The 27,563-nt window shown below is 42.6% G+C and overlaps 3 protein-coding genes across 3 annotated transcripts; 2 read left to right on the top strand and 1 right to left on the bottom strand.

Moving 5' to 3' along the window:
* Positions 1 to 999: 999 nt before the first annotated feature.
* On the top strand, positions 1,000 to 10,726 carry LOC137281448 (vitelline envelope sperm lysin receptor-like). Its single transcript, XM_067812679.1, has 10 exons — positions 1,000 to 1,095; positions 2,616 to 2,661; positions 3,463 to 3,505; positions 4,621 to 4,805; positions 5,746 to 5,900; positions 6,987 to 7,135; positions 8,116 to 8,197; positions 9,297 to 9,450; positions 9,756 to 9,825; positions 10,560 to 10,726. The coding sequence occupies exons 2-10, from the start codon at positions 2,623 to 2,625 to the stop codon at positions 10,655 to 10,657; spliced, it is 975 nt and encodes a 324-aa protein (XP_067668780.1). The 5' UTR covers positions 1,000 to 1,095; positions 2,616 to 2,622; the 3' UTR covers positions 10,658 to 10,726.
* A 2,311-nt stretch (positions 10,727 to 13,037) lies between these two features.
* On the bottom strand, positions 13,038 to 19,616 carry LOC137281447 (vitelline envelope sperm lysin receptor-like). The gene is made up of 10 exons (XM_067812678.1): positions 19,514 to 19,616; positions 18,920 to 18,969; positions 17,918 to 17,960; positions 17,303 to 17,490; positions 16,808 to 16,962; positions 15,867 to 16,015; positions 14,832 to 14,910; positions 14,408 to 14,561; positions 13,886 to 13,916; positions 13,038 to 13,217 (listed from the first exon to the last, which is right to left on the bottom strand). Exons 2-10 carry the CDS (start codon positions 18,959 to 18,961, stop codon positions 13,093 to 13,095), a joined length of 966 nt encoding a protein of 321 aa, XP_067668779.1. The 5' UTR covers positions 18,962 to 18,969; positions 19,514 to 19,616; the 3' UTR covers positions 13,038 to 13,092.
* Positions 19,617 to 21,269: 1,653 nt separating this feature from the next.
* LOC137282410 (uncharacterized) lies at positions 21,270 to 27,226 on the top strand. Its single transcript, XM_067814157.1, has 4 exons — positions 21,270 to 21,563; positions 23,261 to 23,445; positions 23,755 to 23,835; positions 25,898 to 27,226. Exons 1-4 carry the CDS (start codon positions 21,524 to 21,526, stop codon positions 26,228 to 26,230), a joined length of 639 nt encoding a protein of 212 aa, XP_067670258.1. The 5' UTR covers positions 21,270 to 21,523; the 3' UTR covers positions 26,231 to 27,226.
* The last annotated feature ends 337 nt before the right edge of the window (positions 27,227 to 27,563 follow it).

The following is a 27,563-nucleotide window of genomic DNA, read 5'->3' as shown; positions in this document are numbered from 1 at the left end:
CAGGATCATCCCCAGTACAACAAGGGGTACGACAGGGCAGTGTCCTGTCTACAAACTTCTACCTCATTTTTATGGACGAACTCCTTGTGCAACTCGAGTCCCTAAAGTATGATGTTAGTGTCATGGATCTGAGACTTGGCAATCCGACCCTAGCCGATGACGTGACCTTGTTACTCTTATACCCAAGTGTCCTCCAGTCAATGTTAGACATTGTCTCAAAATGTGCTAGATACTGTCCTTCAATATGCTGGGGTGTGGCAGTATGAACTCAGTCCTTGAAAGTGTCATGTTATTGTGTTTGGCCCTCAGTCTGGATCGTCTACAGTAGAACAACACAGACGAACACATGTCCACAATATCCCCCACACGCCGCCTCGGGAAACTAGTCAACCATCCCCTTGAAGAATGATGAATCAGTGACTCACTCCTGCAAGAAAACTAAAGCCTGCTTCCATGCCCTGATGTGAGTAGGATTGAAACCCAAAGGAATCAACCCATTGATATCTGCAAGGACTGTTCACAAGACCATTTTGCCATGCATGTTGTATGGATGTGAACTCTGGACTCAACTTTCTCGACAGGAAATCAGACCCTCTCTTCAACATGGCTTTTCTTGGCGAAATCACTGCAACGATTCAAGCTCCGCACGAGAACTGACATGTGTTTGAGCATGATAAACTGGCTACCAAGCATAGAGGAAATACACAAACGACAGCTGATGTTGGTCCATAGACTCCTCTCACTTCCATAAACACCCCCACCCCTCACCCCCAAGCAAACATCTAAAAAACTGTTTCAAATAAAGAATATCTGGTGATTTACCAACGGATTTCGTAGGTTCATTGAAAAGCTAATTAAGTGGCTGTGACAACACTGAAGCTAACTCCAAGGTTTTACACCACACGCAGTGCACCACGTTAAGACATTCCTGGTCTGTTTGTCCAGAGAACCTAACACCGAGGACAGGTCATGTTACCGAATCACCAAAACGCACCAAGTCTGTACTTTCACGTGATTTGCGTTCTTCCATTACGTAATTTCATGAAGCTCTACGGAGACAGTTGACAGAGAAACCGTCTTGGTGAGAGCACAACGGTAAGAGGACTCGGAATCAAGCAAAAATAACTAAATATAGTGCCATATAGACGAATGCAAGTCACGGATACCTCCCAGTTCTGAATATTCTGTAGATGCATGTGGCCGTGTCACAAAGTGTTGCTCATGATGTCAGTTACTGGATAGTCTGGTCAACACGCCACTGACCACAGACCACCACACAAGTCTGAAAAACTGCTGAGTGTGGTGTTATTTACAAACCAAAATATGTACAAAATAGTTGTATGTATCCTGTCGTACATGTTGGCAATAGCTTTATATGTTCCCACCTTCATCAATGGTTTTATCTAGACTCAAATATGCCTTATCAAGATAATAGTAAACACAGTAAACACAAAGAAACGCCACAATCTGAAGTGGGTCTACATGATTCCAAAACAAAATTCCAGTTAAAATATTTTGTCGAAATGTAAACTGGAAACCTCACTGAAACAAAATGTATCAATGTATTCACTAAATAACTGAAATATTTGTGAAATGGGAAGGTGGGCTTAGCCCAGTGGTTTAAACGTTTGCTTTTCACGCTGAAAATCAGGGTTTCGAAGGATAGTGTGAAGCTCATGTCGGGTGTCTCCCGCCTGTATGGAATACTCATAAAGCGGCGTAAATTTTAACTCACTCACTTCTTGTATAGCGAGGTTTCATTTGAAGGCAGGTCAGTACCATAGTGACCCACTGCGGATCACAAAATGGATAAACTGAGCCCCAGTTTACTAACCAGCCTCCCTAGTATAAAACGTGTAAAGGTGCATCACAGAAATACAGTGACATGATCGAAAACCTTACTCATAAATTAATATATCGTTTTTAAAGGGCTCACCTGATTTTGCGTACTTCCGACATAGCAACTCGGTCCTTGGCGATTCAATAAAAAACAGATGCACCCCAACTGAAAGCCTGTGTATATGACTCAGACACATCTGCGTTTTGGTACTTATGCGACCTTTAAAGTAGGATCTATTGATGTGTTAATGTCCGTTTTTCGATCATTTCTGTGATGCACGTTGTGAATAGTAATAGTGGATAATCTGATTGTCAAATACTCCGGCTCGTTTTTAAAAAAAAACTTTTAAACTTTTTTTGAAACATCCGAAATGAGTCCACAGATCAAATTGTGTCCTTGTTTGCCCCTCAGTCAAAATGTGCAAGCTATAGAATGCACATGTTCTCCATAGGTTCGCGTGCACAATGTATTTTATGAAAAAGTCAAACTATTCATCCTTTTCCTTTCTCCTAATTGATTCTCAATACATTTTTCATGAATGTACTCTTGAATGTATTCATAGTTTTGATTGTCAACCACACAATCACTATGGCAACGCACACGCACGTGCATCTTTCTTTCTGAACACTACTGCAGGTAGTACACACCCATTGTTGAGATGCAATTTGATCATTTTAGATGATCAGAGGATTAAATGTCTAGTTGTGTAAAATAGATGTTTTGAACTGTTAAATATACCTATTTTAATGAAGACGTAATTATGAATGTGTTGCAGGTGCACCATGACTGCATACATTGTCTTGATGGTTGTGGGCTTAATGGTCAGTATTTACTTCTCAAGTTCATGCGTTTACATGTGGGTAAAATGTGACGATGTGACGTTAAATGTGAACTAAATAACATGTAGGTGAGAAACCAATGTGTGGTGTCAATCATGTCAAATTCCTGGCCTGTAATTAGCTATTTCATAGTGATGGCCAAAGGTCGGACAGCCTACTTTCTCCATTGGAACTGATTGATAAACTCTTTCAGCCGAAGTCACTTAAGCCTGTGTCAAAATATGACAGTTTTAGAGAGTTGATAACTGTTCATAGGTCACTAACATTCACTCTAGGGAGCTCCTCGCCTTGACAATATTCGGTCAAACTTGGTGTAAATAGTGAGCAGTTGGCCGGATATCATAACCACTGCGACGTTGCATTAATCTGTTCGAACTTCTAAAAGATCCGTGGAGATTCGGGGTAGAACGGGTCTTCAGCAACCCATGCTTGTCACAAAAGGCGACTGTGCTTGTAAAAGGCGACTAACGGGATCGGGTGGTCAGGCTCGCTGACTTGGTTGACACGTGTCATCGGTTCTCAATTGTGCAGGTTGATGCTCATGTTGTTGATCACTGGATTGTCTGGTCCAGACTCGATTATTTACAGACCGCCGCCATATAGCTGGAATATTGTGAGTGCGGCGTAAAACTAAACTCACTCGCTCACTCAGTCGGACGTTTTAATTCAATATTGTAATCCAAACAAGTAATTTTTAAAAAAATCATGTTTCTTGAGGGCCAACAGTGTTATTGAGAAATTCATTTTGTGTTGACATTGTCATTTAAAGTCTTATTCCCACAGGTACCGGTCTGGGCTCCTCCCCCGCCTGGCTATGTATTCGACAGTAAGTACTTTTAAAGCTTTTTTTGCTTAAAAACAACTTTATCTCGGACCTGTGTTCGAATCCTAACAATGTACACTGAATATTTTCATTTTGTAAAATGTACGCAAAGGAGGCATGAGGGCGTTGCATGCATCTTATAAACATCTTGCGTATGCGTCCAGCTTGTATTCGTACTTTGTCCATATTCACTATATATACATTTCCAACCATTGCTTGATTTTGGGGCGGTGTGGTAGACCAGTGGTTAAACTGTTCAGTCGTCATGCCGAAGACCAGGTTCAATGTCCAACATTGGCACAATGTGTGATGACAATTTCTGGTGTACCCCGCCGTGATATTGCTGGAATATCACTTAAAGCGACATAAAACTCATCTCACTCGTTTGCGTGATTAGACTTGGATTATTATTTGATATATCTTAAGGCGTGAAGATATGGATTAGAACTGGTTTTCAGTAACACATGTTTGCCGTAAGAGGCGACTAATGGGATAGGGTGGCCAGGCTCCGACTGACACATGGCATCGTATCCCAGTTGCGTAGATTGATGCTCATGTTGCTGGTTGATCATTGGATTGTCTGGTCCGGAATCCACTAAATACAGGCCGCCGCCATGTCGCTGGAATATTGCAAAGTGAGGCGTTAAAGAAGTAACCTAATATATCGTAAATTGTACCTTTGGTACTTTCTTCAAGACTGCGTCGTTTTCCCACTAACAGTAATATGACTAAAATTGTCCCAAGCGTGTACCGAGCTCATAACCCGAACACATCATTTGTTATATAAGTACAGGAGACAGCTTTTGACAGACGCTGTTTTAAGCCACCCCTGAAAAATGTTAAACCTTGCTAAACATATTAGCGGGGAAGCCAAGTGGTTGAAGGGTTTACACATCACGCCGAAGACACGAGGTCGATTCAGGTGGTCAGGTTCGCTGACTTGCTTGACACATGTCATCGGTTGCCAGTTGTGCAGATCGATGCTCATGTGGTTGATCACTGGATTGTCTGGTCCAGACTCGATTATTTACAGACCGCCGCAATATAGCCGGAATATTGCTAAGTGCGGCGTAAAATTAAACTCACTCACTCACTCGTGCCTTCTGTTATGACTTCAGTTTCTCCAGAATGTGGAACTGATGGTATTTCTGATGGTTACATCACTATAATGACGGACACCGGAATGGAAGCTAAGGCAATCTGTGCGGGAGGAAAGGAGGTTTTCTTCAGCACTGAGGATAATGTCTTCTTTGGGCTGTCAGTATCGTATCCGGGCAAGGGGTCTTCACCTTGCGTCTTTGCGGTTTGTATCAATATATTATGTGAAGATCCGGCTTAGAGTGATCTTCAGTAATCCATGCATTAGGAGGTAGCTAACGGAATCGAGTGGTCAGGATCAAGGACTTGGTGACACACTCTATTGGTCACTGGTCCTGACCCGATTTAGACCACCGCCGTATGGCTTACTATTGCCGACTGCGATGTAAAATTAAACTCACTCACGTGAAAAATCATTGAAAGAACACGCATCCCAGAGGGGACGAACCCCTTTATGTAAATGATCGATGAGTTTGACAAAGTGCCGGGTTTTGTTTCTAATCAATATTGCTGACGATTAATTGTACGTGCATAAACGTGAACATGTTCATCTGTAGCTTCATAGGCTCAATAGAAGATGGGCAGAACAGTTTTGGAGAGACTTATTGCATACACGGAAAGCTGGTAGATAGACCGTTACTTCGTAAACTTGAAGGGGCTGTAAGGTAGCCTAGTGGTTAAAGCATTCGCTAGTCACGCCGAAGACCCGGGTACAATGTATTAAAGCCATTTCGGATGTCACCTTGTATTCTTGCCGGAATAACCCGTGAAGGTCCCGGGGTAGAATAGGCCTTCAGCAACCCATGCTTGCCAGAAAAGGCGTCTATGCTCGTAAGAGGAGACTAACGGGTCCCGGTGGTCAGTCTCGCTGACTTGGTTGATACATGTCATCGGTTCCTACTTGCAGATCTATGCTCATGCTGTTGATCACTGGAATTTCTGGTCCAGACTCGATTATTTACAGACCGCAGCCATATAGCAGGAATAATGTCGAGTGCGGCGTAAAACTAAACTCACTCATTCTTGCTGGAATAATGCCCAAAGCGGGGTACCACCATATTCAAAACTCGTAAACCTGAAAGTTCTCAACATTGGAATTGAGACAATATTATCATACGGAATATCGTTAACGCATATTTCCTCAGCAAAAGCCAAAAGCCAAAGTGTTCACGGTCGAGATCCACGTCTCCTTTGGGGAAGCTGGCCGGCGTCTTCACTCCCCGGAAGATGAGTTCAAACTGTCGTGCTCCTTCCAGCCAGAGGGGGAGAAGGGCAGTGAGCCTCTCAAAGTCGCCCCACCGTAAGATAATTTACATTATTCAGATACTCAAAGGATATTGCCTGTCTATAATCCAGATAAGACGCGTGTTTGCGTATTTTACTCAATAAAAATCTTTTACTCAATTACAAATCTAGAAGTACAAAAACGCATAAGAATCACTTTAAACCCACTAGGTGTATGATGCCTTGCGCAGATTACTCGATCAGCTAAATTGGTTCGCCTTGGCGCCAAATCTCTACAACAGCGTTAGCTACATGGTAGGCGATGCCTTTATACATATACTATTACAGCCGTAGCCACTGTCCGGAGTTTACTCTAATAGTAACCTGGCTTCCATGTTGAGTATTTAGAAATGGCTGCCAAATGTTTGGCAATGTGACAATTACTAAAAAATTCTCAATTCTTTTAACTAGTGAGAGTAGATCTACATAGGATATTTATATAGCGCACATATCCACGCACTAGTGCATGCTCAAGGCGCTGGTGTTTTCCCGTCATCACTGGATGTCAATATCAACAGCACATCGTATTTCACTCTCAACTCCCTGGGGATCATACAACTCTTGCTGCCACTAGGCACTAGTTTAATGTGACTCTCTCATCCTAACGAGGTACCCAATTGACAGCTGGGTGAACTGGGACACAGTCACAGCACTTTGTCCAAGTTTACTGCACGTTCTGTACCCGCAACTAGGTGTATGCACGTGTTCATGTGGCCACCATCTGGTCATATACCAACGGATTCGTGGGTTTTAAGTGCACAGGGTTGTACACTAGGGGTTGTGACAACACTGGAAGATTATGCACACAAAGTTGACTCCAAGGTTTTTACACCCGGTCACAGGTGGGCTCGATCCCGACACCTCAACCTCGCTGGATCACTAGCCTGGCGAATTAGCCAGCTCCTTCACCATGTATGAGTATACAAAATGCTAGTTACTCCTCCCCAAATGCAATTACTCGTACACTGAAAGACATGGGAGTAAATACTGTGAAAATGGGACATGCATATAGTTTGATAAGGCTGATTAGGAACGTCGCGTCTAAAAGGGAACATGATCCCGAACAATGCTGGAGGTTGAAACAGTTTTGAATTCCTTTCAGAGCTAGCGCTCCGGTGGTACTTCAGGGCAATAAACCGCCTAAGAGCAAGTCGCACATCAAAGTAATCATGGTGGATGTCCTAGGCAGATCTCTCTCAGGGGTTCCCATCGCGGCGGGCAAGACAGTGCGCCTCAAAGCCATGAGTCTCAGTAAGTGCAAGCAAGTATACTACAAACAAAAAGGATGGAATACCCGAAAATTTGATAGTCGTATACAAATTTAATAGTGATGAGGAAATTATACTCTAAGGAAATACAACGTTTTGTGTGCGTTATGGGCACTTTAGTGTTCCTCCCAGGATTACGAAAGGACAGGGTAGTCTCGTAGAAAAAAAAGGGCACTTGATAATTCAAAAGGGCATTCAGCAAACTAAAAAGCCATAACAATTAAGGGTGCAGCAAATTTTTTTTGTGGTTGACATCATATAGGTCTGTTTGGCATGACTTTAAACGACATGTTGGAAGATGTAGTGAAAACACGAATTCAATGTTTATTGAACTTGAGTGTTCAAAACAATGAAAAACAAGGGTAGTGAAACACATCAGCATGTTTGAATCTAAGGCCCCAAAACAACAGACTAGTGCATGTGAAAGACAAACTTCCGATATTTCGTGAAGCCCTTTATCATACGATGGATAGTGTTCTCGGATAAAGCCAGCGGATATTTTCGGTATCCGTTGGGGTCATACGGATACCGATGCAAATTGGGGGTCATATGCAAATTTTAGGGACTACTTTCACATGTAAACAAACGTGGCGTCACGTCTATCTATCGGCGATCGTGTCCAGATTGATGGGCGTGGTTAACGCAGTCAAATGAGTGGCCAGTAAAGTGCGTCACCGAAATTGTGACGTCACGTATTACGTCATATATTTATCCAACGTAGCAAATGATGAAATAAAAACTATTGAGCGCTTCCTTTGTAGTGAGGTGGTCTTGCAATTGTCAGTTGTTATAAATGAATTATCGAGTACTAAATATGTAATCATAAAACATTTGGTCATAAAATGTGTTGATAAAAAACCGGAATGACTTCAATACTACCGATTGCTTCAAGAGTTCTGATATCGCAGAAACATAGGAAACGTTGCTAAAATTGCATAACCCTGTCTGAAAAACCACTTTCAGCTGCTGGCGACAAAGGAATCCAGCCAGAATCTTGTGACGCTGTTGATTCCAAAGGAAACAAATTGTCCATGCTGCGAGATGGGTAAGTAAGTTGAGGTCGGTTCAAACCAAATTTCATTAGTTCCCCTTATGTCAACTTCATATCCCTAGCAACGCTTATCAGTGGTGTTTGAATGGGTAAGCCCTTCCGTCCATGCCGCCCCCCGGGCCCCTCGTGCCCCTCGTGCCTCTATCCATGTCTCCGTCCTCCGTGCATGTTCCCTGATCATCTTATTCATACGATACTTTTTCTCTAAATTTGGTAAAAGGCAGCTATGCTTGTCGTAAGAGGCGACTAACGGGATCGGGTGGTCATGCTCGCTGACTTGGTTGACACATGTCATCGGTTCCCAATTGCGCATATCGATGCTCATGTTGTTGGTCACTGGATTGTCTGGTCCAGACCCGATTATTTACAGACCACCGCCTTATAGCTGAAATATTGCTGAGTGCGGCGTAAAACTAAACTCGCTCACTCACTCAATTTGGTATATAGGTGATTGTTAGGACAGTAGTGAACTGTCCTTTTAACACCGCCATATAGCTGGAATAATGCTGAGCTAAACCTCCATTGCAACTCTTAAAATTACATTAACAAGTATTTACTGTTCATGATGTCAATGACTTTCTCCTCTTAAATTATACTTAGAATACCCACCTTTGAAAACATTTGAAGTGTATTTACCTAGTCGGAAAGAATATTAGAGAGGCAAATACATTAAACATGAAAACAAAACAATTTAGTGAGGATGGGTTAAACGTTCAACCGCTTTTATACTAAAAATGCTGCACCACTGCCCAAAATGAAGACACGTTTATATCCGGGTTAGAACTGGCCTTCAGCAACCAGTACTAGCAAGGGGAGACTTGCGGGATCGGGGTGTCGGTTGCTACGTCATTGTATCTCAGATGCGCAGATTGATGATCATTCTGTTGAACACTGGATTATGTGGTCCACACTCGACTATTTACAGACCGCTGCCATATAGCTGTAATATATCAAGAAGCGACTAACGAGATCTGTTGCTCCAACTACTTGACATATGTCGTCTTCTTAAATTTGTATAGACTGCTGCTGATTCAGTTGATCACTAGATTGTCTGGTCCAGACATGATTTACGCAATCTGTCGCTGTATTGCAGATGTGGCGATGGTATGGTTGTCCCCAAGGACAAAGGATTTACGACCAATGGAACTGTAGCCCTCAGTCACTTCTTTCGCCTCTTTACCATCAACGGTGATCCAGGAATTCGTTTTAAGTGCAAGGTTTTAGTGTGTTCTACAGACTGCAACGGGGTAAGTTTCTTCTACATGTACATCAGGTTAACGACTATCCGTGTGGCGTAAGAAAGTCTGAAGGCCTCTGACAATATTAATGACATTTTTCATATCGGTTACGATGAAACGTTTGTAGTTACTGATAATCGAAATTTCATTGCTTGAAATAACAAAATAATCGTTTTACATGAAAGTTACACACTAATGAAAAGATGGTTACGTCACTTCCGGAGTGAAACTACATTGGGGAAGGTGCTTTATGGTGGCTAACATGACTAGGCAAAACGCGATGAAACGTCGTGACATTTATCTTCAACTTTCAGTTTACGTGTGCCAAGGAAACAAAATCAGGCCGAAAACGGAGAGGGGTTGCAGTTTTGACAAAACTGAAAAGTAAGTTTTGCAACACGTGCAGATCCGGGTTAGCATTGATGTTCAGCAACCAAGGCTTGTGGTAGGGGGCGACTACGTCAGACTAGCGGCTTTGGTTGACATGTCATCGTATCCAAATTGTGTAGATCTGTGCTCATGACATCAGTCACGAGATTATCTGGACCAGACTCGATTATTTACAGACTGCCGCCGTATGGTTGGGATATTGAGTTAGGTGTAAAACTACTCTCGCTCACGTTTGAAAAATACTAAAATGAATATATTGCCGAACCAGATATCAAAGGTTATAAGGCACTCTACGCGTGCTCTTGGTTTCACCGAAATTATAAATATCCACCAGCGATTGGGTAGCATAGTAGTAAAAAGCGGTCGCTTGTCACGGCGAAGGCCCGGGTTCGATTCCCCACATGGGCAAAATGTGTGAAGACCACTTTGGTGTCCCCTGCCTATACGCACTCTCAAACATTCAGATTATTATTCGGTTTCTTACCTGGTAGCCCCTTTGGTCACGTGCAGATCCGGGGTAGAATAGGTCCTCGGCAAACCATGTTTTCCTAGGAGGCGTCTAAAAGGGATCGGTAACTTGGTTAACACGTCATCGGTTCCAATTGAGCAGATCGATAGTCCAGACTTGTTTATTTACAGACAGCTGAGTGCGGCGTAAAACCAAACTCATTCGCTCTTGTCTTATAAAGCTGAAATTCAAATAGCTGAAGATGAACCTATGTTTGCAGAGTCGCCGGTGATGCAGTGGATGCGAGGGACCCAGGGCGTGTCCGAGGCTTACAAGCTGACCGACATCGGCCTCGGGGAGTCCTTGAGTCCGCGATGATCGACCCCATCCAATTTCAAAACTTTTATCTGGTGCTTGTGTTAATAAATAAAATCAAGTCGATATTTGGTTTATTTTTCTTTCTCAAAGTTCGAAGACGGACGGTGAACTGCTTTGCTCAAAAGCGGACAGATGAATTGCAATCTATCACGAAACTAAGAAACACAACATACTCAATAACACCCTCATCATAAAACAAACTGGGATTTTATTGTCCTAAAACGCAAAATGTTAATCAAAATATTGACAGTTCATTGTTACGAGGGATGAGTGAGGAGAAAGGGACAGCCAGGTGTCTGAGAAGCACGTGCACAAGTGCCAAGAAAGTTAATTATTCACTAACATGTGCTGTCTCCATAACGTGCCCACCTGCCGTGTTTAAATGGCATTGTGTATTCAGTTTCCGGGCAAGATTACACTTGTAGATACTGGGGTATTGTTTCTGCATTTATAATGACCTCCACAAATAGAAAATGTACATGTATAAAAAGGGAGCTTTTGGCTGCGTAAGATGGTAAACGATCGTTGTCTATTCTAGTATGAACCATGTTCAGGCATCCATGATGAATCTTCAGTCTCACATGCCGATACTCGACTGTTTCTTGTTTACGAATCACATGTACATGATGCTTATGGACAGTCAATCGTATCTGAAAAGGAGGTTATCCGAATTCACCTCACAATCGCAACCATCCCAAGAAGTACGTTATTACTAGTTTTCATAGACACTTCTCAGAAGTGTACGCTCAAAATCCAACATTTGTTAGACGACGGTTATTTCCTATTTCAGAAATGAATCTTTCTGGACATGTAGTTTTTATTTACGTACAGTCGTAAAGATTTTCACATTTATATCTACAATACTAGTATATGTGAAATGTTAATTAGAACTAAGTAGTGTCTCATGTGGTGAGTCAGGAAGTCCCAATGTATCAAGCGGTCATAATCTCAAACTACGGCATTAAGTGAGTCATGAAAGAAACACATGTACAGTATCTTTTATACTCCCTCGTGAAGGGCGCGACCTTTACTTGACCAATATGAACTGGACGGAGGGTTCAGTCTGAAAGGATTAGTAACTTCACTTTTGACGCTTATGCTCAGGAAAGTAACTTCAGATCGTTGGGGACGAATTTTCCCACCCAACTTTGGGAAACCTAAACAGCAAAGGCTTGCTCTTCAATGAGGGAACATTCGAATGCACCAATAGGTGAACAAATCTTGTATATCAGGATTTACCTTTCAGAGAAACCTTAAACATTAGTAACTTCTCAATAGAACTGAACTATACATATTTAACTGCCTTCGTGTTGGGCACGGATCATGAGTCTTCTAAACGGCGCACGAACACCATATGAAGTTCTCCACAACTTTAAGAAATGAACCCACAAATCTTGACAAATGGGTTAGTTTACTTGTCACTGAAGGAAGTCCTCTTTACAATTCGTCAGATTTCTGTATCAATCCTAATGTTTTTGCAATAACCTTATACTTTTGCATTGCAAAAACATTAGCAGGTGCACGAAAATAGCTTTTTAAGAAAAAAAAAAATGACTGTTTCGACGCTAACTAGGTGATCCTAGCGAGGCTTGTTTTACACCGCTTTTTAGCAATATCATGGGGTGGAACACGTGTTGGGGATATCGAACCCGGGCCTTTGGCGAAGTCTTGAACCACGGGGCTACACCACTGCTTCTTATACCATCCGAAAGGATTAGCTGAACGGTTTAGATGCTAATGGAAATGCTGTTTATTACTTTCATGATATCGATCAAATCTGTATCACACCATTCTACGAGGCATAATCATCAGTACGCACGTGATTAACCATACACCAACCTACTGGTAAACACATAAGATGATCCACGACCTGACAAATGACCCCAATTTGCATACTTGGGAACGCCCCACAGAACGATCCACTTCAAACAAGGAGACAGGTTGTCTGATAAATATCGAGAAGTTCAATCATCTATTTGTCTTCGTCTTAACTAAAGGTTAGCGTGGAATATCAGTATCTTATGCCTGAAATTGCAGTCTTATCATTCGAAGGAATATGCGGTGTCCATTTCATGTCACGGTTAGCATGTATTGCACGTGCATAATCGTAAATGTACCTGTAGCAGGTAAGTGTACTCGCCCAATTCGTTGTACCGCCTCTTGTCACAAATGCGTTTAGTGCGCAGGATCATCTAATATGTGTCTAGCAGTAGTATGCGAGCCCTACCTACTGTCACCTCGCACGACAATCATGGGTTGGTAAGGATAACAACTATGTTCAACTCAAACGCTATTCATATTGAATCTTGTTCATGGATTGTACATGCAGCATGCTTCCCAGACTCGGTGCATGCCTAATGTGGACAACAGACAAGCCGAATGATATATTGAATTTATTTCTCCCACAACCGGTTTAGTACAAAGCGTCGTCGTCGTCAAGGTGACCGGTGTTTAACGCGTTCCACCGTTCCCACAGGACGAGGTTTGGCTCCACCGCTCAAATCTAAGGAGTCGGTCGCTGCCAATACAAATTTTTTATCGTCTTCCCTGGCGATTGCAGCTGAAAGCACAAGTAGTATATTGAAAACATGTTCATGGTTAACTTAACATGCAGCAATTGAAAAATATGTAAATAATTCCCGAACCAGGAATAATTAGTGGAGGTGGGATGAAGAAAAAAAGCATTTGTAAAGTAGAAGACAAGTTCCAGTGATTAACTAGTTTGAACATTTATGAAACGGGAAAATATGTTTCTAAAAGATGTGGAAAAATATTGTTCGAGTGAGTTTAGTTTTCCACCGCAGTCAGAAATATTCTAGCTATATGACAGCTGTCATAAATAAGCTAGTCTGGGTCAGACACGTGATCAACAGCATTACCACTGATGTGCTCAACTGGGAACAGATGACGTGTCAACCAAGTCAGGGAACCTGACAACCCGATACCGTTAGTCGCCTCTTACAAGCACGAGTTACTGAAGACCCATATTCTAACGCAGACCTTGACGGTCACCCAGTGACAAAACAATTCTGAACATTTGTAAGGTGATGGTAACGTGTTCATTCGGTCCAAAATACGTTGCAGAAATCTTCACATAAAAGACATTGTATGTAATCGTTAACACCTAATCTGGATGGGTGATGTTATGAGCACCGTCTGGTACGGAGACATGTTATTGGTCGTCCAAAGGACGGAGTAATGGCTATGTAGACTGGTTGTCATAGTTACCTCGGCGACCCCGTGCATTAGTACAGGAATTCTGCAGAAAAGAAAGTAACAATCATAAAATTTGTCCGATAAGCAAACTCCTTGGGACAATATCCACCATAGTTAAAGTGAACACTCATAGAAACGAAGTCACATGAAAGTGCACGTATTCCTTTGTCAGAATTTCTGACTACTAACACGAACAATTGAAAAACTGTTGTCACCTTGCTGGACTGTATTACACCAATTACTTCGTACAGATATTAATTAGGTCACAGTTGATTGACCAAGGCCCACCTGATACAATTTAAACAATTTGAAATTTCAATTGTTGGGAGAGAAAAACAAACAAAAACACCGTACGTGTTGTTGCAGACTTCTATGGTAATGAATTTCTGGAGAAGCGACGACTGCAGTTGTGTATACTGCAGGTGACTTTCCGGCAAATGTGTAGAAATACATGTTGAGATATTTGACAGTTGGAAGAGTTTCTATGTGAAACACAAGAGGAACGGTTAGTGCAAAGTGACAGCATGTACTCACGCCATTACATCTGGAGGCACACAGAGTGAAGTTGCACTCAAACTTGAGCGATGTGTCGGTGTTAATGCTGAAAGCCTTGAAGGTCGGACTGGTGGTTTTCTTGCCTTTTGTCGTGAAACCTTTGTTCTTTGGGAACACTATTCCGTCTCCGCAACTGTAGCAGGAGTGCTAGTTAATACTGATGGACAAGCTATAGAAAATGCATTGTTAAGATGAAAGTTTTGTACAAAGCAGTTTACCACTGGGTAACTTACAGGGCTGTTAAGTTCAATGTAGGACTCCTTCAACTCTTAATGCCAAGACCTTGACATGTTACAGATTTTTACCCTATTGAATTACCACGTTCCATACATATGCAGAGATTCTGTTTAGAGTAATGCTCAGTCTATATGCATACATGTGGGGTGTATTAACGTAAACCTACCCTGCTCTTAGAATAGCATAGCGAGCATTTGTACTGTCGATAGCATCACAAGAAACAGGGCGGATGCCCTTCTCTGGACCTGGAACAACCAAATTTGGAAGGCAAGGACATAAGCAGGTGCAAACAATTCTATTGCTACTAACTGACAGGGCAAAACTAGACATGACCTATGCTTCATGCAGTTATGAGCGGGTACAGGACAGTGGCCGAAGTAAGTAACAGTGCGAACATTAATATCAGCACAAGATGATACCTTTAATAATGTACAATTTTTAGTTAATTACTGGAGTAATTATACCATAATTAGTAAATTCATGTTTTATATTGTCATTGTGATATTGAACTGAAATATTGCCCATTTTTTTTTAATTGACTCACATCATAATACAATTCGTGAAATGAACCACCCAACTGCGAAAGATACTGTCAGGGTTTTGCAATGACCCGTACCACAGTGACTGACAATATCCATGTGCCTATGGATTCAGAGTTCTTTGACAAAACTACACATGCCCTGACTCGGGATAAATAGCTGCAAGGCTAGGTTGGAGAAAAAAAATTCATGTCATTGGAAAAAACGGTTATTTGTAATATCAACTTGCAGTACAAATCCTGAGATTTTGACCGATATTTTTTTGTCTTTTATTTCATATCGTATTCGTTCAATGAGAAAAAAGGTAAAGGACTTTTTCCACACTTAATATGAATATAAAATTTTCTAATACTGTTGCCAGTGACTCCAATTATTGAAGCAGATCAGGAGTACTTATCACAAACCAGAGTGTGTGTGTTTATTTGTTTCAGTCGTAAAAAACTGAAATTTGAGGTCATATCGGAAACTTCAGTTTTCTTCTGTACTGATTTTAAAGGAGCATGAACTATTATCTTCAAATATACGGTTTCCAATTCAGAGAGCAATTTAACACTCAATAGATGCCAAGGCCATTTTGAAATGGCAACAATGAAGTGTTGACTACAAACCTGGTCAAATTTAGACAAATATTGATGCGTTTGTAATTCAGTAACGATACTTACCGCTAAAGGCAGCGCTAAGGCGCACCTTCCGGCCATGATTGACCTTAACCCCAGTCATGTCCTTTCCAAGGACATCAAGCATCCTCAAGACGATGGGCGAGCTACTTGAACGTCCAACGTTTGTTTGAATCTCTTTAGGTGCCATCAGCCTTGATAACAATTCGTTGCAATAGAGTGAACGTGTTCAGTTTTACGCTAAGCCAGAGTCGGCAATATTCCAGCTATATGGACGTGGTTTGTAAAAAATCAAGTCTGGACCAGACAGACTTTGTAATGGTAGTGATACCAAAGATTCACTTTCACGTTTTGAGTGGCCAATATATTATGATCTTCGTCAACAATATTTTAAAGCAGTGCAAGTGTACATTATAAGTTGTTCACTGGTCCCTCGGGGGCCATGGGCTCATGTACCCTCGAGGTTTGTTCATGTTCTTCGAGCCCGCAAGTTAATCTGTTTGAAGCACTTCTGTTGAATGCGAGGCGAATCGCAGACGACACAAGGTCAACAGATTTAGAGTTATCTCCCTTCCATCGATTTTCAATCGCAAAATATCGGCACTTAACGTGTTTCATGTGTAATTCAGTGTTATTCGAGATAAAGAAGAAGTACTACCATGAAACACTTGAAGAGTTCAAATTCCCAGCGGTATACATTGAAAATAGAATAGCGCTTAGCCAATCAGAAAACGACATTGATGTGTGAAGTAAGATAATAGCCATTTTTGCCCATTGTAGTATGTAAAAGACGCGCTGTCATTACGCTCATGTGTTGTACACATTTAATATTAAAATTTTAATCATGTTTTGGAAGTGGACCCAAGTCCTTATCGCGAAATCAGCTCATAATCTTATAAAAGAATTGTAAATAGTAATATTTCTACCAAATAGTATAATTTGTCGCCTTACAGTTACTGCTCGGCACCTCCAATGAAAGTTCTTACGTTTTGCCTATGCTCTGTACAGCACTGACGTCCTTTCCTTTTGAACCGAACGAGCACGAGATTGTGTATTCCTCCGTGTATTGGTGCAACAGGCTTCCCGGTTCGCCATAGGCCACGATAACTTTAGCAGCAAACATCTTGGAGTTAGGTCGTCTCTACATTAAACAGAGCGTAGGGACTGCATTTTATGGAGCAAGTTCATACTGCAGAGTTTGCACACAACAGTTCACCGATATCGGTATATATACGCAGTTTTACTTTATGATGTTCAGGTCAGTGAATTGGTTGAAAGCGTGTGGATAATATTTTCATTTCACGCTATGTTTGAGAAAGCGAGTGCTTTTGAGAGCAAGAAACCAAATGTACTGAACAGCAGAAGATGAATGCTTAAATTTCATGAGAAATTTTCGAAAATTATGTTTTTGTTCAGTATGTTTCCGACCTCGGCTGGGAAGAATCATCCATTCAAATTTAGAGGTTACCCGCTGTACTTACGACAAAAACGCAAGGCTGGCCACCTTTCCTGCCGGAAAACGAGAAGGGAAGGTTGAAATTAACCCCATCAACGGTTGCGAAGGGAACGCTCAACCCTCCAGCACATATAGCCCTGGCGTCTGCGTTCAGATCCGTCACTATTGTCACCGATCCATCCGAAACACCGTTAGCGCCACAATTCGGCGTAACTGAAAGAGGTTATTTCACATGGTTTCAATATTTACAATGCAAAAGGCTATACAAACAAAAATAAGGGCATCTGGAACGATTAAATGTAGTCACATTACAACAAAATTATGAAATATTACCATGATAACGGACTTAATTTACTCTAAATATTCAAAGTTGTTAAAATGAGTGAGCATTTTACGCCGCACTCAGCAATATGGCGGTTGTCTATAATAATAGACTCCGACCAGACAATTTAGTGATCAACAGCATGATCATCGACCAGAGTGTGATTTTACACCGCTTTTAGCAATATTCAAGCGTCACGGCGAAAAACCAGAATCCCCTTACCAGACGCCGTGATAGTGCTGGAATATTGCTAAAAGTGGCGTAAAACTATACTCAGATATGGCGTTTTGTATCTGCCCTTTTTCTGCGACAACTTACTTTTCAAGATATACCCTGCTGGAATATCTGCCTGAACAATGGCCTGCAAACAGAATCACATTTCAACATAACTACACACAACCTTCAGTACAAAGACTTATCGACTTGTAATCTGAGGATTGTGATCACGCCTTGATATACTCCGAAGGAATTAACAGACATGGTGTTTGGGGGATTTCCTTCCAAGAACAGACATGAAATGTATATTCTGATTGCGACTTCAAAACAAATTTGTACATGTTGCCCAAACAGTTGTCTTTAAGTGATGTTGGTGGAATATCTTGAGAATCGTCATGTGAAATCACTTACATGAAATGCGCTAGTGGTGTAACTGCTGACTGAGAGTGGTATACATGATATATGTGTTAAAAGGCACATCAAAATGCAAAGATCAGCGCGGAGCAAGAACCAGCCAAAAGGAATCTTAGATGAGGGCTTTAGACTGTCTGAAGATTCAGCTGTAACCGACAGACTAACGAGTCTCGTCTACTGGCATCTGGGTGTCGCAGATGTCGATATAGTTGCTATCCTCCCGATAGATGTCCATCTGCGATCATTTTAACTGAAACATCTACACCCGGCCGGCTTTGGAACCTAGAGGCCCTGGCAACGTTTCAATGTGGAACGGTATCTGGTGTATCTTTGGTCGGTATCCTGCACTCCTGCGTCACAAAACAGCTTAAATCTTTACGAGAGCAAATAAATTATGTATTTCACTCTTTTCATTTAAGGATAGGCAACGCTCATTTCTCCTCTCTGCCTCCCACATTCCCCGCGCTCGACACAAAGGCATATACCGCAGATGAATATTAAACCACACAAAGCAATGGTTGCTGACCCAAGAGTTGCACAAAACTTGTCGTCACATGTATTCTTTACGCCTATCAGTTGGGGTAAGCATCCCATGGGCTGATATAGCAATGATCCCGCATCTCCCTCAAAACCCTATACAAAATACAGTGTTACCGACGACGAAGGGTTCACATACTCCATTCTACTTACCGCGAAGGCAAGCAACGCCAACAGTGTATGCTCGGTAGACATCCTTGAATCTGAAATTACACAATGTGTGTGTTTAGGAGAATTATCTACGGTTGAGCCTAAACCTCAAGAGTTAAGCTATGACTTAGGTGCAGTAGAGGGCTGAAGTCATGTCCAGCATTGCTGCACTAATGCAGCTCTGCCCGCAAGAGCTTAGTCACCCAGACTACATCACTTTCATCTGGTTATTCGGCTTAACGCCACACTGAGCAATATTCCAGTTATGGCAGCTTCCTGTAAACAAGTCTGGAAACAATCCAGTGATCAACGTTATGAGCGTCCACCCGTGCAACTAAGGTCCGGCGACAGGTGTTTGATCTACACATTCTTGAAGCCAGGTTACATTGCAACAACCAAATTCTCATTTCTGTGATCTCTACAAGGCTGTAAGAAGCCGGGGTCCTTTCCATCCCAGAGCCCCCAAAATTATGAAACCTTTCGACACGAAACAGTTATTTAGAATTCTGCTGAGACAAAACATATCTTCACTAAGAACATTATGAAAATATTAAAACTCATATTCATTTGAGACACCAATGAAAAGACGCCACTCACCAGTCAGACAGCGACCGCATTACCACCACGTGTTTAGCAAGTCTTTTATAGTCACGGCACAAGTGATGTTGCACGAGGAAAACACGGGTTAGCAAGATTTGATAGTTGATTTCATATCGTTGACCAATGGAGAGGCGGTGTTGCGTTTCGGAGCGTTGTCTCCATAGGCCTGCCTGTTTTTTGAACACCTTTAAATATTATGTCAGGTAGGAGTGAGTGAGTTTAGTTTTACGTCGCACTTAGCAATATTCCAGCTATATGGCGACGGTCTGTAAATAATCGAGTCTGGACCAGACAATCCAGTGATCAACAACATGAGCATCGATCTGCGCAATTGGGAACCGATGACATGTGTCAACCAAGTCAGCTAGTCTGACCACCCGATCCCGTTAGTCGCCTCTTACGACAAGCATAGTCACCTTTTATGGCAAGCATGGGTTGCTGAAGGCCTATTCTACCCCGGGACCTTCACGGGTCATGTCAGGTAGGTCTGTTAAGATATACTTTAATTACTTCTGTAATTTGCAATGTCAGATCTTGGCATTTTTCGAGCTATGTCAAAATTGACCATTTGCCATGAGGAGAAGGTAAAATAGGTTGGTTGGTTGTTTTACGCCGCATTCAGCAATATTTCAGCAATATTTCAGCTGTATTTCAGCCGTAAATAATCGAGTCCAGAACAGACGCTTCATAGCTCAACAGCATGATATATCCACGCCATTGGGATACGATGACATGTGTCGACCAAGTCAGCGAGCCTGTCTTCCGGTCCCGATAATCACCCCTAAGGACATACATAGTCGCTTTCTATAGCAAGCATAACTTGCTGAAGGTCTACTCTAACCCGGAACTTCACGGGTCTCATGGGTTAATGATGTCCGTTACTTCATATACGAAGTGGAGTGAAATACTGACAACTCCTCAATGAAGAACCTCGGAGACAAATTAACAGTCGATATTTCACTATTCCATGGATGAAATTTGAGATATTGCTTTATAAGTGACGAGGGTGGTAGGACTTTCTTTTAATACTTGATAAAAAAAGTGACGAGGGAGGAACACATTATTTTTCTCTCAGAAATACAGCTTGGGAAGTTTAGCACGTGTTAATGATTTGTAGATTCAGCCACACTCGTTCTTACAAACGCTCATTCTTATAGTGAACAAATGGACGATTGGGACGCGGCTAAGTCATAATTATGTTTTCAAAAATGGCAATAAATATTTGTTACGTGCACGATATAAAGTAACGCGTGGATGCCCGAGAAATGTTTCACATTTTTTATTTAGCCTTATAAATAGATTGTCTCAGAAACATAATGTCAAGGAGCTTGCCCCGTAAAACAGCAGACGAATCGTAAAAAGACAGCACTTCGCACTTATTTAACTGGAGACGCAGAAAAAGCGTCTTGGCTTTTGATAACCAATTATTAATTCAGGGGTAGCCTAATGGTTCAGTCGTCTGCACTGAAGACCCGAGTTCCATTCCCCACATGTGTGCAATGTCAACAGCCAAATTCTCGTGTCCCCCGCCATAATATTGATTGAATATTGCTGAAAGCGGCGTTCATTTTCTAAGTAAAGTGTGAGATGAGGTGTGGTGTATCGGGGTTCATGGATAAAGAAGACTGTGCGAAATAGTTTTAAAATTTTGCTAGACAATCGGAGAGAGTGATATAAGTTTATTTACAAAATGACCCCATGAAAATTCACTAGCCGGTCGGGCCAGTAAATCTCCAGAGTTGGATTTTTTCTAGTCAGGGGCTACGGGACCAGTGGATATTTCACACTGCTTACGGACACGTACAAGGTAACTGACACCCGAGTAATGACTGCCGTCGTGAACGTATCAGTATCTGCTGCTGGACATAACAATAACCACATCAGTGACGTCAGCGGTGATACAGTGTCACGTGGGGGGTCACATGACCTTATGTTTCACGTGGGATGTGAACACTTGACGTGAAAATCTGATCACCTCGTTTCCAACGTTGTCGGAAATTACCAAGTATGGAGAATAGCTGTTGCTGCGTCCGGTCGAATAACACCGGTAAATATGATTCTTATTTCCGTACGATGTTTGACAAATAAGTGACCGATTACCAACCGCCCTGTTGACATAGGAAACTCCTCACAGCGATAGCCCCGTTCGCTGAGCTGTGTAAACTGATCAATTACAGTTCGCCACTGCATTACGTGCATATGACCGTGCATAGAGTTGAACATAAACAACCGACCATCACTTTCGGTACAGATATCGTTTTCAAGCTTATTACAGTATGAAAATTTATACTAAACGTCTCCATTGTCAAAACAAAGAAGCTGATCAACCATAAAGTCATGTCATTTCTATACCACCATCTTCTAGGGTGGCTCTCAAATATATTTTTGGGTATCAGAAAAACAAGACGTGTGGATGTCAATTTCTTTATTGTGAATATTGGCGCCGTAATGTATTTTTCTATTTCATGACTTATCATACAAGGAAGGTACATATCCAAACTCGTCTGTCTTCCTGGTTCAAGTTAGATAGATTAGATAAATGTGTTAAAAGCAGATTGCCGATAACACATATGCTGTTATATTTGTTTCTACTGTTGAAGGTAGCTATGAATCCTGAGAGAGAATTGGTTTGTAGAAATTATGTGCAATACATTTAAAGGTTTCTCACAGCCAAACTGGATATTTTGTATTGACTTTGTATTTGATTTGCCTGCAAAAGATTTATTATCATTAATCATCGATTCAAGTATGAAATCACATCTTTGATTCTTCAACGTCGGGGAAATTTAAAGATGTAATTTGCACTAAACATAAATAGTTTCCTTTTTAAATCTTTTATAGAATATTTAGAAATGTATATTTGGGGGTATTACTTGAGCAGCTGAAGTTGCTGAATCAGTAGCTGAATTAGTTTTCAAAAGGAATTTATATATCATTTTTGTCGGCTGTAGCAGAGTTAAAAAAGGTTTCATTTCCATAGAATAGCCACAAGGATGTGGTTTTGTTATGTTTACCTCCATTTGAAGAAAAGAGAAGAAGAATTTTGTTCTTGGTTGAAGTAACCTGGATTTTCCTGTGTGAAATTGAGCTTTCTGGCTTTATTGAATAACAGACGTTGGTCTCGAATCTGCTTTATATAATTATGTTATGTTCAGCCTAGTCAGTTATATTTTTATATAAGTTGATGAGCAATGACTCCTTTTCATATACATGTATGCATAAGTATTTCACAATACATCGCTAAATTAGTTAATTGTCTATTCCACCACACAGCGGTTTCTATACACATCGATCGTAACCTACAGATTACAGATTGGTTCACACGGTACGGATTGCTAGCATGTAGTTCACACTCTACGAATAGCACACAATTCATACTCTACAGATTACACACGCTACGAATAACGCATAGTTCACACGCTACTGATAGCATGTAATTCATACGATACGCATTGTGCGTAATTCATACGCTACGGATAGCATTGAGTACATACGCTACGGATAGTACGTAATTCATATGCTACGAATAACACATACTTCGTGCATTGTAGCATGTAATTCACACGATAGTACGTAGTTCATACGATACAATTAATAGTACGTAGTTGATATGCTACGGATAGTACGCAATATTTAATACGCTAAGGACTAGATCTGTGAACATTTAAAGTAGCATCATTTAATGTAGCATATCTCTGAAAATTCAATAAATTACTTAAATGGTTTGCTGTTACACACTACCAGCTCCTGATTCACGAGACGCCAAGGATGTTCGGAAGAAGGCGGCTCGGTTCCTGTTGCGTCTGTCCGGGGTTCAGATCGTCGTCAGTGTGATCTCAATAATTACCGGCATTATATCCATTGGCGTGGCTGTCACCAACCCGACGTACCCTAAGATAAACGGGTATGCGATCGTCAATGGCATTCTGGTGAGTGCAACTTTTATTTAGCAAACAGCCTCCTAACACAGTGTTATGTATGGTTCTTGATTCCTGATTTCTATAGGGGCGGTGGGGTAGCATAGTTGTTCAGGAGATGTCGATGTTCATGTCGTATCTTACCTGGGTAGGACGATGCTCTTGATGTCAGTCACTTGATGGTTTGGTTCCAGTAACATACTGTAACTCAACTTTGCATTTAAATTCCATGGGTGCTACTGTCGTACACTGAGGTCAGTGCAGTGGAACTCATTTCCCTGTATAGCGTGGGTCTAATAGGGGTAATGTGAACATTTCCAGGTGTTAATCGCCGGCGTCTACGGAAGGAGAGCAACGGAGAAGGATGTCGTTGAGGAAGTTGGCGTGAGAGTCCGGGCATATGTAAGAAAAGCTTGTATATAAACTGTACATAGATGTCATCTTGTCACAGGTGAAACGTGCAAGGGTGGATATAGAGGGACAGGAGGAGGGAGGGTGTAGCAGGGGCAGGTGGAGGGAGGGTGTAGCAGGGGCAGGCGGAGGGATGGCGTAGCAGGTGCAGGTGCATGGTGGGTGTAGCAGGGGAAGGTGGAGGGATGGTGTGGCAGGGGCAGAGTAGGGAGGATGTAGCAGGGGCAGGTGGAGGGAGGATCTGGCAGGGACAGGTAGAGGGATGGTGTAGCTTGGGCAGGTGCAAGGTGGGTGTAGCAGGGGCTGGTGGAGGGATGAAGTTGAAGGGGCAGGTGCAAGGTGGGTGTAGCAGGGGCAGGTGAAGGTAGGTTGTAGCAGGGGCGGGTGGAGGGATGGTGTGCCATGGACAGGTAGAGGGAGGGTGCAGCAGGAGCGGGTGCATGGTGGGTGTAGCAGCTGGGGCAGGTGGAGGGTGGGTGTGGCAGGGGCAGGTGCATGGTGGGTGTAGCAGGGGCAGGTGGTGGGAGGGTGTAGCAGGGGCAGCTGCAAGGTGGGTGTAGTAGGGGCAGGTGGAGGTAGGGTGTAGCTGGTTCGGGTGGAGGGGTGGTGTGGCATGGACAGGTGGAGGGAGGGTGCAATAGGAGCGGGTGCATGGTGGGTGTAGCAGCTGGGGCAGGTGAAGGGTGGGTGTAGCAGGGGCAGGTGGAGGGTGGGTGTGGCAGGGGCAGGTGGAGGGAGGGTGTGGCGGGGGCAGAGGAGGGAGGGTGTAGCAGGGGCGGGTGCAAGGTGGGTGTAGCTGGGGCAGGTGGAGAGTGGGTGTAGCAGGGGCGGGTGTATGGTGGGTGTAGCAGGAGCAGGTGGAGGGAGAGTGGGGCAGGGACAGGTGGAGGGATGGTGTGGCATGGGCAGGTGGAGGGAGGGCGTAGCAGGGGCGGGTGCATGGTGGTGTAGCAGGGGCGGGTGTATGGTGGGTGTAGCAGGGGCAGGTGGAGGGTGGGTGTAGCAGGAGCAGGTGGAGGGAGAGTGGGGCAGGGACAGGTGGAGGGATGGTGTGGCATGGGCAGGTGGAGGGAGGGCGTAGCGGGGGCGGGTGCATGGTGGGTGTAGCAGGGGCAGGTGCAAGGTGGGTGTAGCGGTAGCAGGTGGAGGGAGAGTGGGACAGGGACAGGTGGAGGGATGGTGTGGCATGGGCAGGTGGAGGGAGGGTGTGGCAGCTGCAGGTGGAGGGAGGGGCAGGTGGAGGGAGGGTGTGGCAGGGGCAGGTGAAGGTATTCGCAGTGACACGTAAGCCCGTAACTTGTAAAAATCCAGTCGGGTTAGTACATCACCACAACCACTGACCGGACTTGTTTTCTCTCCACAAACAAAAATCCGCATATAACACAGTTATTTGACCTGCTATATATACGCTTTGGGGTTTCTGTTGACATGGTTACCATTAGCTAATATTTCCGCAAGATGACATCCTTGAATATTGCCAAAAACAAAATTTTCAGTGACTGTTTACTCACCGATGTCATGGTTGTACGTACGCTGTGTGCATCACCTGAAAGCGAGCGTACGCTAAACAGCATTCGGAATCGTTCGGGTACGAACCTTTTCGAGATAAAAAGTTCGAAAAGGTATGTGCGAATGTCCACTTTCGCGATTTGGTAAGCTTTGCTCTGATTGGTCAATCTCAAAGGTTACCTGACGCGACCTCCTATAAGGTTTGGTTCGACTCAGTAGTGAAGTGTAACGAAAAGTACTGAGGATAAGTTTACTTAGACTGATCAACAAATGCAAACTCTCTAGAACTCCTTTAACATGGTGGCATATGATGTTGTGAATTGTGGAACCATAGATCTATGTAAGCCGGTAAATGTGACGTCATTAGCTAAATAGTGGACGGAAATAGAACTAAAATTATGCGCTCATAGCAGAGATTATTACAAATTTGTCTCTCAAATTTTACAATAGTTAATTAATTAGCGTCCGAATACTTTTGTACGGGTCTGTATATATACTCTGAAGGAAGAACTTAATAGCTCAATCATTCACGTAATAATTTCAGATCACCATTCACTTCACACTCTGCATTACGTGCATCTCCTTGTCCGTGCTACAAATCATCTTTAATGGTTGGGCCGTTAGTGAATGCTTCTCCACCAATCTGGATACATCTTACAAATGCCAGCCATACGGAACAGCCAATGCAAGCCTTGGTTTGATTGCGATCATCCTCGGTCTGGTTCTGTTCATCACAAGTGTCGTTGGCTCAACGTTCCTCTGTTCTTACAAGCGAGTGTTTGCATTCATGGATGGCCAGGATCGTATTGAACACGAAACAGCAATGCTAAACGACAGCAAGACCCAGCACGAGTCAACTGTTAACACACGGTTTTGATCTATAAAAGATCCATCAAAGCGACCAGAAGAGTTTCTGCAGACTCTTAACATTATCACTTCACACTGTCCATTCTTCCTTATCCAATGTCAGTAGGAGCATACTTTATGTGGAGCGATGGGCTAGATATGTAAGATATCCTGTCAATGTTCCAGTGTCACATGTGTCAAACACTCACAACATTTAAACCTTACGTTATTGAAACTGTGCATTGTCCATCATTTGCAAACCCATTTCATTGTGTAAACCGTGCATCGAAAACTGTTTCTTATAATCCGGAATGGATGGCACTGGTCAGTAGGTTTGGCGTTCGAATCCAATATTTAGAATAAAGGCCGTGAAGCAATAGAACACATCTCATATTCACCGAGTGTTGCTTGTCAGGCCAGGCGGAAAAGTCGCCTAGGGCGCCGTGATTTGCTGTTCAGAGTTGCGTCCCTTCGCCACATAAGAAACCTGTGATTGTAGGTTCGATTCCCGGTTCACCATGGTCCATCCATTTTGAATTTGGTAGTTACGTTTGTTACGAAAACATTCGTATGATCCACCTGCACAAAACTCGCTTCATCATAGAGACAATGTTTAGGGACGATTCTATGATTTTTAAACTTTTACTTTAGCATAGTACGTAGAATTCATTTTGGCGTTTAACCAATGAAAGAATGCGTTTAAAATTCAAGACAGTAACAACCCCGTCATTTGTGAAAAACATGATGGAGGAAAAGGAACGTATTTGAACCGACCTTCACTACTGAGTATGTCGTCCTTATTCGAGGGCAATTAATGTACGAGGGGATGTCAATAAGTTTTGAGCCTTGAGCATTTTTCATACACAGGTGTCACAGCCTATGGTATGACATTGAACCTTGGGGTGTTGCTGATGTGATATAAAAGTTTTGGTATCCTACTCTCAGAAGTTATTGAACAGCTCACATTGACAGAAAGAGAACCCCCTCACGGCAGTGAAAATGAATAAAATTGAGTATAGAGCAGTAATTAAGTTTTTACTTCTTGAAGGAAACTCGGCGAAGAACATTGAAGAAAGGCTTTCAGCAGTTTATGGGAAGTCTTCCCCTTCATCTGCTACCATCAAACGATGGGTCAATGAATTTAAGCATGGTAGAGAGAGTCTTGAAGATGACCCCCGTCCAGGTCGCCCAACAACAAGTACTAGACAGGAAAACATTGACAGAGTGCATAGCCTTGTGCTGGAAAATCGTCGAATCACACTCCACGAGTTAGAGGAGACCACAGGCATTTCACATGGATCCGTCGAGACAATTCTTCATGAACATCTCGTCATGTCTAAGGTATGCGCAAGATGGGTGCCAAG

This window comes from Haliotis asinina, chromosome 4 (assembly GCF_037392515.1).
Source record: "Haliotis asinina isolate JCU_RB_2024 chromosome 4, JCU_Hal_asi_v2, whole genome shotgun sequence".
Taxonomy (NCBI): Eukaryota; Metazoa; Mollusca; class Gastropoda; order Lepetellida; family Haliotidae; genus Haliotis; species Haliotis asinina.
The sequence above is the reverse complement of the archived record's forward strand: the minus strand, read 5'-3'. Positions and strand labels throughout refer to the sequence as shown.

Excerpts from the sequence above, each read along its gene's own strand:
- LOC137281447 (XM_067812678.1), bottom strand. The coding sequence starts at position 18,961 with ATGTCTACCGAGCATACACTGTTGGCGTTGCTTGCCTTCGCG. Across the intron at positions 17,491-17,917 it reads AGCAGGGTATATCTTGAAAA|TTACGCCGAATTGTGGCGCT; the intron begins GTAAGTTGTCGC and ends AACCTCTTTCAG. Across the intron at positions 13,917-14,407 it reads GTGCCTCCAGATGTAATGGC|AATTCCTGTACTAATGCACG; the intron begins GTGAGTACATGC and ends TCTTTTCTGCAG.
- LOC137281448 (XM_067812679.1), top strand. The coding sequence starts at position 2,623 with ATGACTGCATACATTGTCTTGATGGTTGTGGGCTTAATG. Across the intron at positions 4,806-5,745 it reads CTTCACCTTGCGTCTTTGCG|CAAAAGCCAAAAGCCAAAGT; the intron begins GTTTGTATCAAT and ends ATATTTCCTCAG. Across the intron at positions 9,451-9,755 it reads GTTCTACAGACTGCAACGGG|TTTACGTGTGCCAAGGAAAC; the intron begins GTAAGTTTCTTC and ends TTCAACTTTCAG.
- LOC137282410 (XM_067814157.1), top strand. The coding sequence starts at position 21,524 with ATGGAGAATAGCTGTTGCTGCGTCCGGTCGAATAACACCG. Across the intron at positions 21,564-23,260 it reads CGTCCGGTCGAATAACACCG|CTCCTGATTCACGAGACGCC; the intron begins GTAAATATGATT and ends ACACACTACCAG. Across the intron at positions 23,446-23,754 it reads CGATCGTCAATGGCATTCTG|GTGTTAATCGCCGGCGTCTA; the intron begins GTGAGTGCAACT and ends GAACATTTCCAG.